The sequence below is a fragment of the Rattus norvegicus genome, chromosome 5 (assembly GCF_021556685.1).
Source record: "Rattus norvegicus strain SHRSP/BbbUtx chromosome 5, alternate assembly SHRSP_T2T, whole genome shotgun sequence".
Taxonomy (NCBI): domain Eukaryota; kingdom Metazoa; phylum Chordata; class Mammalia; order Rodentia; family Muridae; genus Rattus; species Rattus norvegicus.
Window position 1 is genome coordinate 141844443 of NC_141538.1, and position 16777 is coordinate 141861219.

At 41.7% G+C, this 16777-nt stretch overlaps 1 protein-coding gene across 19 annotated transcripts in view; it reads right to left on the reverse strand.

The window, feature by feature from the left end:
* Positions 1–16777, reverse strand: part of Macf1 (microtubule-actin crosslinking factor 1) — a 325822-nt gene that overhangs the window by 203394 nt on the left and 105651 nt on the right. The window contains exon 1 of one of the 19 annotated variants that reach the window (XM_087549956.1): positions 8312–8662. Within the exon in view, the coding sequence (XP_087406082.1) occupies positions 8312–8420 (109 nt within the window). The 5' untranslated portion in view covers positions 8421–8662. 19 annotated transcript variants of the gene reach the window in all.

Sequence of the window (16777 nt, forward strand, 5' to 3'; positions counted from 1 at the left end):
TAGGGAGAAAGAAGCTGGCCTTTGAATGTCAGAGCAGAAGCTTGTGACCTGGTACATCTCACACAGTTGCAGGTGAGCTAGTGAGCGAGACGGCTTAGTGCCGAGTCAGGGACAGTGCGCACGTTGCCCAACGACTTGCTCCTTGGGCTTGCCTCTTGTCAGGCAGAAGCACATCTAAAATGTTAGCCAACTGAGACAGGTCAGGCAAGCCTGGACACTGTTCACTGTCAAGGGATTCCTAGGTTCCAAAGGGAAACTCATTCCCCCAACTTACAGTTGCCCAAAACTTCTGATTCCTTCCACCTTCTTTATAAGACAGCCCAGCCCAAGCCAGTGGCAATCAGCTTAGCGGACTCGTCAGCATCAGACATTCAATTTGCTTGCTGCTCCATTCCTTCTCTCATCCAGCCAGAAGTGACATCACAAGGCCCTGTTCCTTCCCTATATTCTCTCACTTTTTCTTCAGTCAGTGCACCCATCTCAGCCGGGCCAGAAATCCCTCTAGCCATCAGTGGAAGGCCACTTGCTTGTTTGTCCAACTTGTTTTCCAAGTCCTGACTAATTGTACCAGACACTGAAATGTTGAAAAAACACAATGAAAGGCTTTTTCATTCAGATAGCCCAGCCCATCTTTGCCTCTTCGTGGTTCTGACCCTATCCCTGCAGTGGATGTCAGGAAAGACTCCAATTCAGCCCTCACCTCGCTGAGGCCGGCTTCTGATAAGGACCTAATCACCGCCCTCTGCTCCAGCTCCCTAAATAGAACAACTTCTTTAGGCTAATGCTGCTTTCAATCCTGTTCCTGAAGACAGGCGTGGGGGAGGGGTTGGCACCCAGGACAGCAAGGTTATAAAGAGTCTCCCAAAACACCACAGGTGGAAAAAGTAAACAGGAGCTCCCCTACTGGGCCAAGCAGCTTAAACAGCCATTATCTCCTCAGTCAGCTGACAAGTTCCTTCACACCCACCTACAAACTAATAATCCTGTTATTGCTCATTAAGAAAGTGCCTCAGCTAGCTAGCTCTAGTCTCCCTTTACTAAGCTGTTGGCCACCTTCACAGCCTGTCACAAGGGTACTCAGTGCGTGCGCCATCTACACTTCTTAGCCTAGGTGAGGATGAATCCTCCTGGAAGTGACTGTGTCTTGGAAAAAAGAATGTGTAAGATATAGGAAAGAAAAGAAAAAGGAATATTTTCTGAGTCATATATAGTAATCTTGTCCTTTATCAAATCCAAATTCTCTGAGCTCAAAGAATCTTCAAACCCCAGTCTCCAGCAGTTAGAAAGCATTCAGTTATTTAAGCTAAACTAAGCTGACATCTGCTGAAAATAGTCACAGATCATGAATAGGCTAAGAGCTGTAACTTCATCTAACCACATCAACCATTCTTACTTTTCTTAAAGTATCATTTCCACTTTAGAGATGACATATACTATGACATACCAGGTTAAAACCAAACAAATTATTTGCCCACCACCAAAGCTGTGCCTTTTATTATACTTGCTGTCTCTGAGAGGAACCAAACCAGGATAACTAAGAAGTAGAATATTCCTCGGAAAACTAAGAAATAACAACTCCTGAAAGCACACAGATGTGGTAGCACATGCTTACAATCCCCACGCTAAGGAAGCTGCAGCAGAGCAACTGCTTCAAATTCAAGGCTAGCCTGGGCAACCAAGTGACGCCATGTCTCAAACCCTTGCCAACAAAAAGAGCACATCACAGATAACTCTGCAGTCTCCAAAAAAATCAACGTAAACATTACTGGTTATGTCTGAGAGACAAAACTTGCCATCTCCTCATTCTGCTGGCATCCTGAAGGACCTAAAGGCACTGGAGACCGAGACAGACTTCCCTCCTAACCATCTCGAGCTTCCAAGGGGAAGAAGCTATAGACAGTAGACAAGGGCTTTGTTAGGTTAGCTTAGTCATCAGAGGACCTGAGCTGGTGTGGAAACACGGCCATTCTCATCTTTTCATGCTAAAGGCAGAAAAGGGGGACTTAACTGCTACCAGCAGATTTCACAAAGGTTCATTCAGGGCAAAACTTCCACGTGTGGGTAGAGGTCATGTGAAGATTCACAGCTGTTGACTTTCTTACAGAAACCTGAGCCCGCATAATTATTTTCTAAAATACCAAAATGACCCAATATTAAGACAATAAACGAGGACCCTTAAAGTCCTCTCTTGTGAGACAACAGCTCACAATCAATTTGTATGATACCTTACAGTCTTCCATTACGTTTGTTTTTAGAGACAGTGTCTTACTGATGGCCTGGAACGCACTATGTAGACCAGGCTGGCCTTGAGCTCATAGAGAACCACCTGCCTCTGCTTTCCACCTTTACATGAGCTCCGAGGAGCCCTGGGGTCGTCACCTTCAGCTGCTGAGCTCTGTATTTTAGAAAGCTCTTAAGGACTGTCATTAGGACACAGAACGGAATGGAACGGGGAGGGGTTGGGATGGGGGAAGGGGGAGTTCAACAAAACTAGAGAAATAACAGAAGACTCAAGACATCAATAAAATTTGAGAATAAGAATGTTCTCAGGGTTGGGGATTTAGCTCAGCAGTAGAGCACTTGCCTAGCAAGCGCAAGGCCCTGGGTTCAGTCCCCAGCTCCGAAAAAAAAAATGTTCTCAATATGTGAATGCAAGTGTTGACAATATGTATTAAAAATACTTAATATGGGGCTGGGGATTTAGCTCAGTGGTAGAGCGCTTACCTAGGAAGCGCAAGGCCCTGGGTTCGGTCCCCAGCTCCGGAAAAAAAAAAAAAAAGAAACAAAAAAAAAAAATACTTAATATGGGCTGGAGAGATGGCTCAGCAGTTAAGAGCACTGGCTGCTCTTCCAGAGGTCCTGAATTCAATTCCTAGCAACCACATGGTGGCTCACAACTATCTGTAAAGAGATTCGATGCCCTCTTCTGGTGTCTGAAGACAGCTACAGTGTACTTATATATAATAAATGAATAAATCTTTAAAAAAATACCTAATATGTGAATATCTGAATATACTTAAAATTCTAAGTACTCATTGAGTGTTTACAAACTGTTAGTGCCTTCTTGTATCTTGTGTACGTCTGCTAAAGAGATGGTAACTTGAGAATATGGCCCTAAAAACTGTCTACTTATGTCCGATAACTAGATCTCCCAATGATTTCTTCACTACGTTTCAACTGTACTCCACTCCCCCACCTACACACACACACACACACACACACACACAGACACACAGACACACAGACACACATAGGGGGAGGGGGGGAGGGAGAGAGAGAGAGAGAGAGAGAGAGAGAGAGAGAGATCACATTTTCAGAGTAAAAACAGTAATATATTTAATTGTCCAAAGAGTATTAGAACAGCAAAGAATTAGGAAACAAACTGTAATGGAAAGGGGTGTTGTCTGAGGGAAGGTAGTGATTGTCAACTATAAGCTAGCCTGATACTTAAAAGAGGGAGGCAGATGATCTTTCTTAGGAAGAATTTGAACTGAAAGGTTTAGGTTAGAAGGACAACTGTCAATTGTTGCCAACAACAGTCCATAGGTTCTAGTTCTACAATTATGTATCTTCAGGCAAAGTATGAATGCTGTCTTAGTTACTGTTCCACTGCTGTGAGGAAACACCACAACCAAGGCAGCTTTTAAAAGAAAGCATTTCATGGTGGCTTCATCAGGTTAGTGCATGACCACCATGGGGATGGCAGGCAGACAGGCATAGCTTGGAGCAGTAGCTAAGAACTCACATCTGATCTGCAAATTGCAGGCAGAGGAGAGGGAGCAAGACTCTAGTGTGGACTTCTAAAACTTCAAAGCCCACCCCCAGCGATATACTTTCCCCAAAAAGGCCACATCTCCTAATCCTTCCTAAACTATCTACTAACTGGGGACCAAGCATTCAAATATATGAGCCAATGGAGTCCATTCTCATCCAAACCACTACAAATGCCTCAAGACAAATGTAAAACTAAGTAGAATCTATTAATATATATGGACCCTTCCATATACATTAAGCAAAATGCAATGCTCTATGTTGTGGTTTGCCCTGGAGTTATCTGTATTTTGATGCTAATTCCACTGCCCCAAGGACTGCTGCCTACTCAGGACTCAGGTGACTTCACCAGAACCTTCTCCTCATTGAATTTATAAAATACAAGTGAGGGGCAGGTACAGGATAGGAGGCCTGTCATTGGAGGAGAGGGAAGGATGAGCCGGAGAGAAGTTTGAAGGAAGAAGAGGAGACTGGAACGAAAAGGAGGAAGAGACAGGAGGGACAGGGAGAAAAGACAATATGGCGGGTGACGTTAAGATTCCACACTGTACCTTTACAGGTTGTTATGAATGTTTTTAAGGGATGGATGTGTATTGGGCTTTGTATGTTTAGGTGGGCAATTATATCTTATCAATTGGGCCAAAGGTTATTGTGTTGTGTGTTCTTTCATATAGCAATTTAAGTGTAAGAAAGTGTGTGACAGCTGGTGTGGACTGCCACAGAGTTGGGATGTGTGTTTCTGGCATGGAAACCTGCCTTGGGAACTAGATAGGTAGAGAGAGGTAAGAGAGAGGCCTTCAGTAGTGTGATATGGAATGGAGCAAAGCAGGCAAGAAGCTTTGCTGACTAAGAATTAAGATATCTAACAGATATCTAGGGGCACTGTGGTGGCCGACCTAGTGGAAGATAAAAGACGATACTTTTTAAATTTTTTATATTTTTACAACAACTCTATCCACTCTAAGGGTCTGTCTTCACTTGAATATGCTTGGCCCAGGGAGTGGCACTATTTGGAGGTGTGGACTTGGTGGAGTAGGTGTGTCACTGTGGCCATGGGCTTTAAGACCCTCGGCCTAGCTACCTGGAAGCCAGTCTTCCACAAGCAGCCTTCAAATAAAGACACAGAACTCTCAATGCACCATGCCTACCTGGACACTGCCATGCTCCTGCCTTGATGATACTGGACTGAATCTCTGAACCTGTAAGCCAGCCCCAATTAAATGTTGTCCTTATAAGAGTTACCTTGGTCATGGTGTCTGTTCACAGCAGTGCAACCCTAACTAAACCAGGGTCTGTGAGGTAAAACACCTACGCAAACTGTGAGGATCTATCAGAACTGCAGGGCTGCTTCTGACATTATACATTTGTTTGTGGTTTTGGCTTTTTGAGACAGTGTCTTACTATGTAGCTCTGGCTGTCACAGAACTCACAATGTAGATGTGGCTGGCCTCAAAGTCACAGAGATGCTGGAATTAGAACCTTTTTTGTTTATTTGGTTTTGAGACAGTGTCTTTCTGTGTAGCCCTGGCTGTCTAGGAACTCTCTATGAAAAGCAGGCTGGCCTTGAATTCACCGAGATCTGCCTGCACCACCATACAAGCTTGACTTATAACACTTTTTTACACTAATGATACATGCCTGTAATCCTAGAATTTGGGAGGATCATAAGTTCAGAGCATACTTGGAGTAGCCAACGAGACTCTATCTTAAAAAACTAACAGGAGGGAAAAAAGCATATTGGCCTCATTATATAGGACATTAAAAAAGTAACAAATTAATTTATCTGTTCAAATTACCTTATTTAAAAGCAAAATGATGGCACCAATTAGATAATTTTGATTGTTGGGGGTTAATTACAGGCTCAGTATCTGGCATATTTCTGTTATAATTAATTGAAAAGATTCAATTTTACATATAAATAAATAAAAGCAAACATGAGGCCCAAGAGATGGATTGGTGGTTTAGGGGCACTTGTTGCTATTGCAAAGGACCGAGGTTTCATTCCCAACACCTCAGAGTAGCTCACAACATCTATACTCCAGTTTCAGAAGATCTCACGCTCTCTTCTGAGCTTCAAGGATACCAAGCATACACCAGGAGTTGTACATACATACAGGCAGGCAATACACACATACAAATAAATAAGATAGCAATAAACATTATCATCATTTATCTGAAATGAACCAGAATATAACCTTGAAAGAGTTGAATACATCTCAAAACTGAACAGCTTCAGTAGCTAAAATTATGACCATTGTTTATACTGTGTAAATATGAACACAAAAGAGATACAAGACCAAGCCCTTCCATATGCACTATAACCAGGTCTACATCATCACACAACATGTGCCATCCATACAATTACACACTAAACATCTGACCCACGCAACTGAGCCTTGTCTAGAATTTATTAGCAGCAAGATCTACATTCCATATGTTGTAATTAAATAATGAAAATAGACCAGGTAAAAAGGACAATATTCCATCAAATGTGTGGCACATGCCTACAATCCAGCACTTAGGAAGCTGAAGCAGGAGGGCTTTAACTTTTAAACCAGAGACAGCAACAGAAAATGAGGATTTTTATATCTTCATTATGTATATTTTATAAGCAATACAAATACATAGAAATAGTAAAGAAATTATATTCTGGTCATCTCCACTTGGCAAGCAGTAATTAGAATGTACACATTACTTTCAAAAAACATCAACAGACAAAATACACATTGAAATTAAAATGATAATAAAATTGGTTCAAAATCCTCTGAGTACGTCCATGGATGATTTGATATCCATTGTTTCCGACTAAAAGCCATTATCACCTAATTCTAAGGATAAGTCAATCACAGTACATTCTCAATAAAGGTATTAGTGTCAAAGCCATTTCATTTAATAAAAGGTTTACAAGGCATTTGTATTCTTTTAATTTTAATGTATTTCAATGTAGTTTGTAAAGTTAATATTTTAAAACATAAAAACAAAAGTTCTTAAAAAGGAGTCAATGGCTCTTAAATTCCATAGACTTTAAGGCCATTAACCAATCTCATCCCCACAATGTACTAGAAAGGAAAACTGCAGACTCCATCTAAATGTTATTTTCTTTTTATAAATGATAAATCAGAGGCCAAACATTGCCTACCCTTTCCTTTCTGTTTTTCACTGTTAGGGACTGAACCCAGAGACTTACACTAGGCTAAACCCTGCATTTGTTATTTTGAGATAAAGGCTCACTACATAGGCCGGCCTCGATCTCAAGATCTCCCAGCTTTAGCTGTCTTAGCTCTAGTACTGCAGATGCTTGTCACTGGACCCAGCTGCCCGTTTCTTTCTAAGCTTACTTTGGGGTACCCCTTAAACATAGCAACACACACACACACACACACACACACACACACACACACACACACACAATTGTAATTGTTTGCCTCTGTTCTGCTAAGAGAGTCACACAATGAACCTGAATACTTAGCCAAAAGTTCTGGGACTGAACCAGAAAAGGACACTGGGGAATCAACAGGATCTGATTCTAATTCTGTCAAGCATTCGTGAACTTTTCATAGATATAAGCACTAGGTCATCAAGCTCATCTTAGCTTATAAGAGACAAGTACCTAAGTCGTCTAGCACGGAAGCAGTGAGCTGGTGACAGTGACAATATTAAAAGCACTGCAACCCAAGGGTGTGCATACTCCAGAACAAGTACACCTTACAGTCCTCACACACAGCAACTCAGAATCAGCTGTACTTGGGCTGATCCTGACAGTTGCCAGTCAGAAAGCCATGGAGTATAGCATAACCAACAGCAGTATCTCCAGAGTTCCAGTGCCATAATGAGCAGTGTCTGATTTCCTGGGGATAAAACAACCATCAGTTTCCTAACACGTGTGGCTTAGGTATAGCTAGACTGTGAAATAAATGCCCCAGGAGGGAACAGCATCAACTACATCAAAGAACAGACTGTACCTCAGAAAGGGAGCCACACAACCCTTTCCTTGTAATCACCCTCCTCTTTTGCCTAAACCAATTCTATGCTTCAGAAGATGGTGACAGGGTCCAAAACTCCACTTGGGGATAGAGAAAGAAAAGTAAGGAAGGCCTTAATCCTGTAAGGCAAGACACATTTAGAGCAATGGTCACTTCTCTTCAACTGTGAAACCATTCCTCATCTACCCAACCCCCTCAGCCAGTGTCCCAGAACAGGAAGGAGTCTGGCTCGAGCGCATTCTCTCGCGTTCTCTCGCGTTCTCTCTGTCTCTGTCTCTCTGTCTCTCCCTTTCTCCCTTCCTTTCTTTCTCTCTCTCTCTCTCTCTCTCTCTCTCTCTCTCTCTCTCTCTCTCTCTCTCTCTCCCTCCCTCCCCCCCTCTCTCCCTCCCTCCCTCCCCTCTCCTCTCCTCTGTCTTTCCCCTCTATCCCCTGATAGCACAGCAGTTGAAGGGTGTACTGGCCCTTTAAGGCAAACAAGCAAGTGGGAAGACCTCCCTGCCTTACCCCACCCTAGGAGCCCCACAGAAGATTAAAGAAGGGAGGCACCACTTAGTTACCTGCTCTGTCTCTGGCACATCTCTTCCAGTACAGAATACCAGCAATTCCAAGAATATGAGTCAAAATAAAGATGGTTGGTGGCAAATAAGATGAATCTAAAAGAGGCATTTCCAGGCCTGTCCTTTCTCCTCCCTTGAGAGAGCCCCAGGCGGAGCCCAGTGCTGCCTCTGGATGCCTTTCTCCTGAGCTTATGCTGCCCCTTGCTATCAGTTCAGCGGCAGAGGCAGATGCCCAGGCTTCATGTGGTCAGAAACTTCCTGGCAGCTTCTTCCATCTCGTCTGTGCGCTTTTTTCAGCAAACTACAGTGCTAAAACTACAGTGTGTCTCAGACAAAGCCCAGAGAACAACTGGTTGGCAGGGGGAGGGGAATGAGAAGGAGGAAGAAGAGTGAAAAGGAGGCTGAAGTCAGTGTGGAGCTGACTCAAACCTCTATCTTCGGCATCCTCTGGTCAGCTTAAACAAACCTCAGACCTTTAAGAGGGGAGGGTGTCAGAGGACGTCACACTCTGAACTTTCCGTTCCGCCTGGTTGGAATGCCAGACTTCAGGATGTAGCCAGAAGAAGAGCCACAGACGCACTGGAGGGACTCTAGCAGGGAGGAGGCAAAGTATACAAGAGCCTTGGTACAGCCAGAGAGCGACCCTTCCACAGCCACAACCCCAAAGGAGAGTACAGAGCCCAGTTCACAGACCCGAGCACTGGGTATCTTCTACGAGTAGAGCGGGCACTTTTCAGGAGTTGAGAAACAACAGCAACTGAAACCTCCCATCAGCTATAGGGGGGTATCGATGGGGGCATAGGATGGGCATCAGGAACTAAAAGATAGTAGAAACCCTATAACCTTCCACAAAACCAGGGCCTGCTTACAGGCCTGATGTGGGTAGCAGCTTCTGAATCTTTTACCAGCCAGATTGGCTCAAATGAAAAAACCCAATGATTCCAAGGTCTGGCAATGATTGGACCTGGGGGAGGTATAAACTACAACAGCCACTTCAGAAAAGAGTTAAGCAAATTCTTATGAAGTTAACCATACACATACAAGCAAACTCGCTGGGAACAATCTTACAAAATGAAAACAAAGAGGCCCACACAGAGACCTGTATATGAATGCTAAATTACTAATATTATACAAAATAATAACTCAATGTTATTATTAACTTAATTATAACTTAATGTTTATTAATTGGTGAACTTTTAATCAAAGTATGGTGTGTCCATACACAGAACCACTGCTCTGCAATAAAAAGAAAGTTAGGGATACATTCAAGTGTTGTAATGTCTACATGCGAGAGAAATCAAACACAAAGGGCTACATGCAATAGGAGAACAATAGAAATAAAAGCAACAATAACACACTGCTATTATTGGTCTTTTTATATAAATATAAATATATATATACAGATATATAATTTGAATTTTTTGAAACTTTACCTGTGCTGTCAACTTTCGAAAAAAGTATCCCCGTTTACTGTGTTGAGTTGGCACTGTACAGAAATTAACAGCCATATTGGTCTAGAAATGTTGAACTTAAGTTTTTTCCATTTGTACAGGGGTAACACACTGTATTAAATATGTAAGGTCTTATATACGTGGGTTTGATTACAAAAACTAATAAAGTATTCTCTAAATAAAAAAAAAAAAAAAAAAGAAATAAAAGCAACAGAGCCAAGATGCACTACAAGAGCTAGCTCAAGAGAACTGCGGGGTGCTGGGCGTGCTCTACATATCATAATAGCGCTTGTTCTGCTCTTATGGGTCCACATACAGTAAACTGCACATCAGAAAGGGTGAGTTGTGTTACACACGTTATTATTTGACAAACCTAATACATTCAAAGGCTAGTACAGAGTTTACACAATCTAAATTAAATGAGCTACCACCACCTCTCTCAAAAAGGTATTTTACAAAGTTCAGTGTGGACATACACAATAACATTTGCTCCCAACAGCTGAGAGTACACCTACTGTCCTCTGCAACACTTACCACCCTCCACTCAAGAAAGGACCCGTTCCTACCAACTTGGGCTACTGCACGGTGTTCTAGCGAATATTTTAAAGTGCAAATAGGTCAAGTGTGACTGTGCACACCTGCAATCTCAGGATACATAACACTAAGGTAGTTTACAGTTGTTTACAGTTTACAGTTGGCCTGAGCTACAGAGTAGGTCCCATTTACTTAAAAGGGGAGGGGAGGGCTGCGTTACACATCTGTTGCCCTATTATTTCCCTAGTAAAAAGATCAAATTTTAATCTATCGACCAAAATGATATTAAGTGTGCTTTGATGGAGGGACAAATACAATAGGAGCTTTTAAATTCAGCATCATCCACAGTTGTGTGCACCTCTGTATTTCTCCAGCTGGTATGACACCGCATGCCTGTAAGAAAGAATGGGGGTGGGGCACAGACTGTGGGGGAGCTGGAGAGATGGCTCAGTGGCTATGAGGGTGTGCTGTTCTTGTAAGTTTGGTTCCCAATATCCCTATCAGCTTGTTCAAAACACCTGGAACTCGAGATCCAAGGCTATCAGATAGCTTGCATGGGTACTGTATACATGTGTCATACACACATGCAGATGAATAAATAATAAAATAATTTTTAAAAATGTAATGTGCACTGGTGCTCTGCTCCATGCATGTCTGTGTGAGGATGTGAGATCCCCTGGAACTAGAATTATAGACAGCTGTGAACTGCCATGGGTTCTGGAAACTGAACCTTGATCCTGTGGAAGAGCAGCCAGTGCTGTTTTATAGTTTTATAGTTCAGTGGCTAAGGACACTTGTAGAGGATTCAGGTTCAGTTTCAAGCACCCATACGATGGCAGAGCTGTCATTGGCTAAGGTAGCAACTGTCAGAGAAGCAGAAGCTATGGCATTGGGAGGTAGCTCTGGTCGGTTGTTGACTGTATGGGAGGCAAGTGTGTGAAATATGCCCCTTTGAATATTAGGTTTGAAATGGCTACTAGATATTAAGGTGGAACATTGAATAGACAACTGGACATACTAGAGTTCAGAAGTGTTCATGCTGGGTTTTGAAAGCCAGGAGACTGTATGTTGTTGTTTAAAGAGTAAACACAGAGAGGGAAAAGATCAAGTTCAAGGTCTAAGCCTTGGAAACCCTCCAGCATGAGATGTGAAAGAAGAAAACCAGCAAACAATGTTTTTAAAAAAAGAGTAAGAGGAGCCAGAAGTGGAGGAGAACCAAAAGGACAAGCTGTCCCGGGAGTAGGCGAGGGAAGTGTTGTACAAAGCAATTAGCTTGTTGGTCAACAGTGTTTCTGTGAGGTGAGCACTAAGTGCTTTCCTGTGAAGGAAGAATGCCTGACAGAATAAATCAAGAACAAAGGGAAAGAGAAGAATCAATGACTAGTGAATCACCCTTTCCAGGAATCCTGCAGTAAGAGGGATGTAGTACCAAAAAGAGAGTTCTGTTGAGCATGTGAAATGCAATGAAATATAGCATAACAGTGCTTGTTAAAGGATAAACACTGGAGAAAGAAATCAATGGCACAGTTCAGTGAGACATCTTTATATAAACAGAACGGCCATTCATTCAATTACAAAATGGGGGTTCCCTTATGAAATAGTGCTTCATTCACTCAATTAGAAGAATAAAATAAAACACAGCCTTATGAAAGAAGCCCTGGGTACAAAGAAAACAGTGACACTCCTCACAGCAGAGGCAAGCACAGAAGATGTCCAAAGATGGAGTTACTTGGAAGAAAAACTAACAGATTTCATGCAGCTACTATAAAGCGACTCCAGGACCAGTTATGGTGGCACACACCTTAGTCCCAGCACAGGCGGGCAGATCTCCGTGAGTCCAAGACTAACCTGGTCATCATAGTGTCAGGCCAGCCAGGGCTATCCAGTGAGACTATCCCACAAACAACAACAAAAATACCCTGCTATGTTATTCATTTAATCTGTATAAATACTCCTGTAAGGACATGCTTATCTCTAGATACATCACTCCTCTACATGCTACAGGCAGAAATCCTCATCTGTAGCCTTTCCGTGTGTGTGTGTGTGTGTGTGTGTGTGTGTGTGTGTGTGTGTGTGTGTTAGAGAAGCAAAAAGAATGAGAAGTGAGCTGTCTCAGTGAAAATAAAATCGATGTTTCACATGGTGAAACAGAGGTCTATGTTCTCTCACTTACAGGAAGTGGTTAGAGGCTGGCAGGAGGGAGAGGCTAGTTTTCTTTTTAGAGATCATTTATTGTACACAGAACAGGCTACTTAAAGTCACATATATCTCTTTGCTAACAGCAAATGGACACAACCACCAAAGCTACCTTGTAGAAGAAAGAACAGAACTCCATTAACATTGCAGACCTGTCTCTTTGCAATCACTTCACTCACAGGAATTTTAGATGGTCTCCCACAACTGTTACCCACAAGAAATCTCAACACTACTCAATACCCCAGAATCTCTTCATGTGTATGCAAACAGGGTCAAAGTAAGCCAGTAAGAAGCTATGTTCTGTGTTTTACATGGTCTCAAAACATCCAATGGCAGCAGAAGACTAAAGCTTTAAGATGAGATTCACACCCACACATCTATACTCAAATATAGCTGTAATTATAAATTTAATAGAAGGGAAAGCATATTACAGATAGGATCAGAAACCTTAAGTTGCCAGGACTGTCAGGATCCAGGCATAAAAGCTTGGCCCTGACGCTCTCTTGACCTACATTCTCCTGTGAGTACTTGGCCTCTGTCAAAAGGCAGAGGATGTGATCTTCATATCAGTGAATTATGAGGCACCCAAGATGCCTCTATGATACTGAGACAATGATAAACATGCAAAGTCCTAGACTGTCTGTGAATATTCCACATAGTCGTGTTCACTGAACATAATAAGTAAAATGTTCCTGTTTCTTATCAGCAAACCTGGGCATTAGTATTACCATAGTCAAATGGGCCTGTATTCACATCTAGACTATCATGTATAAGTCATTTAGTGCCTAGGAGCAATTTATTCAACTTAAGGAAAGCTCCACTTCCTTATTTGTAAATGATGATAACAGAACATGTCTTACTAAAGTTATATGAAGGAGTGAATGCACTTAAATGCCTAACATATGCCCAATAATTAGTGGCTATTATCATAACTCAGACAGTATAATACCTTGGCAAGCTGGTAGCTGATCTCATCACCTTGATAACCTAACCTAACCTAACCTATCTAATCCCTGTCTCTCACCCACCAATCCTGCATTCATTTACCACAAGATTAATCTCTTTGGTACATTAAAAAAAAATGACTAGTACATTTTAAATGTTCCATGCATCCTTATTTGTAATTTTTAAAGGATTTATTTATTTGATTTTATGTTTTGATTTTGTATGCAGTGCCTGTGAAGGCCAGAAAGGGGCATAGGGTGCCCTGAATTGGAATTACAAGAGTCGCCATATGTGTACTGACTTAAGTCCTTTGCACGAGCGGTCAGTGCTCTTAACCAATGCACAAGAAACTCTTGATTTCTCTTCAATTTTTTTAAAGTTTTATTTATTTATTTTTCTTCTTTTTTTTTTTTTTTTTTTCGGAGCTGGGGACCGAACCCAGGGCTTTGCAGTTTTATTTATTTAAAATATAAAAGGGCACTGTGTACATGAATACCTGTAGGCCAAAAGAAGACATCCCATTATACATGGTAGTAAGACACACTATGTGGATGCTGAGAATTGAACTCAGGACCTCTGGAAGAGCAGCCAGTGCTCTTCACCACTTGGATTTCTATTAGCCATCTTAAGGCCAATACTTCTACAGAATTTTCCCTGATTTCTCCTTCCTTTCTTATTTTACTATACTTTATCTGTCTTTCATGATGTTTAGTACTTTATAATACAGCTGAATACATGGATTATTTTTAAAGAGTTTTTTAAATGTGTATGAATGTTTTCCTGAATGCATATATTTGTGCCACATGTCCAGGGCCCAAGGAAGCCAGAAGAGGGCATCGGATGGATCCCTGGAACTAGAGTGACAGATATCACATCATGTGGGTCCTGGGTCCTCTGAAAGAACAGCAAATGTGCCTCAGCACTGAGCCATCTTTCCATCCCCTGGATTTTGTCGACACTAGATGAATGCCTGCATGTTTTTCATAAAATCTCAATAACCGAATATTTGTGGAGTAAGCAAATAGATATTGAACAAAAGGGTCTAAAGAGTATTATGTAAGAACTAGGCATAAATAGCTCAGTGGCAAAATTTACCTAGCATGATCAAGGCCCTGAGTTTGACTTAGTACCATGACAGGAGGGAGGAAGGGACAGAGGGAGGGAGGGAGGGATAAGGGGTCACAAAAGCAAAAATGAGTCCAGCAAATTGTGATATTTCCAAACCACAGAGTAGAAAACGAGTGCCTAGAAAACCATTCACCTTGGTACAGAGAAAGCTCAGCATGTCCTAGGCAGTCTAGTCCCCGCAGATAGATAGTACACATGTCCTAGGCAGTCTGGTCCCCACAAATAGTACACACAAAGGAAGAAGTCAAGCTATCTTTATTGATGGACTTCCAAATCCACCTGGGGATTTAAAAAGGAAAATGAATACATGTGCAAATTTTTCTTTTTCTTGGAACCATAAAGAATCCAGGCACATTTATCCCAAGCAGAAGGAGATAAGAGTTCAAGGTCAGCCTGGTCTACATAGTGAGTTCCAGAACAGCCAGAGCTACATACACAGACCTTGTCTGGAAGGAAGGAAGGAAGGAAGGAAGGAAGGAAGGAAGGAAGGAAGGAAGGAAGGAAGGGAGGGAGGGAGGGAGGGAGGGAGGGAGGGAGGGAAAGAAATAAAGACAGGAAGTAGCTGGCTTATATATTCAGAAACTTTACTTCTGGAGTTCTCTACAGATATGGACTATACCTGGCATCCACAGTCACCTTGCCCAGCTCAGGAACTGAGGCTCTTAAAGAAAGGCAAAGAAGGTAACATATGCCTTTAATCCCAGCACTCAGGAGGCAGAGGCAGGTGGATCTCTGAGTATGAGGCTGGCCTGGTCTACATTATGAGTTCCAGGGCAGCCAAGGCAACACAGAGAAACCCTGTCTCAAAACACAAAAACAAACAAAAACCAAACAAACAAAGAAACAAGGCAAAGGCTATGTAGTTTTTATTTTTTTTTAAGGCAAAGATAAAGGATAAACTGAGAAATAAAATAGGAAATGAAGTGGGAGATGCTCTGGAAAAGCAGTCTGTCTCTCTGTCTCTGTCTGTCTGTCTATCTCTCTGTCTATCTGTCTGTCTCTCTGACCCAGGCTTTAAGTTTAGTATGATCTGGTTACCAAATCTAGATTCAAATTCTGGCTTCATAATGGGTGAGGTGGCATGTAATCAGGAAGCTGTGAAGGGGATCTAGAACTCAAAGGGCTTAGCTACACACTGAGTTAGTTACAGGTCAACCTCCTTCCATGAGACTGCCATTGCTCTCCCAACATCAAGTTTTCTCTACCTTACAATGGGAATAATAAAATTACATCGCAAGTATTAGAAATCGATGAGGAAACACTAATTTTTAGCATTCATTTTATAAATTATTGAAACACAATATTAATTACTATCATGAAAACACAAGAGCTCTTAGGAACTAACAGTCATCGAGCATTCAGTGACTAATGTGAGGAAAAATGGCAAGATAAATTGCATATTTAACAGCTCTAAGCTACCATCTCAATAAATCAAAGTATGTTTCCACAGCATTTCTTCATAGGGAAAAAAGAAGAATCTAATCAGTAGCCACAGGACCATTTTAAGTAATGTCCCTGGGGAATTTTGACCATTTCCCTCAGCAAAATAATACAATCTAGCTATTTTTTTTTTCTGAAGAATTCTGGTAGTCCACATCATAAACACAGAAAAAAGAAGATACAAGGAAAAGAAGCTTCACCAGTGGAGACAGATCTCAAATCTTGCTATAAATTGCCAATTTTTTTCCTAGAAAAAATTTTCATTCCCTTGAATGCCCATTAAGGGGAAGTCTGCATCTTTTTCAGCATGCACTGGGTAAGAACAGATGATAAACAGAAAAGGAGGAGGAGAAGGAGAAGAGGAAGAGGAAGAGGAGGAGAAAGAGGAAGAGATTAAGAAGAGGACAAAGGGGGTTGGGGATTTAGCTCAGTGATAGAGTGCTTGCTAGCGCAAGGCCCTGGGTTCGGTCCCCAGCTCCGGAAAAAAAAAAAAAAAAAAAAGAAAAGAAAAGAAGAGGACAAAGAAAGAAGAAAATTACATGAGAAAAAAAAGGTGGGCAATGGTGGTGCATGCCTTTAATCCCAGCACTTTGGGAGGCAAAGGCAGGCAAATCTCTGATCTACAGAATGAGTTCTAAGAAAACCAGAGCTACATAGAGAATCCTTGTTTTAAAAACTAAACAAACAAAAAGAACAGATGATGAACTTTAGTTTTTCCAAGATGCCATAAATACAAGAAGTCAATAAAATTACCTGGCAGGTTTGTGTCTGC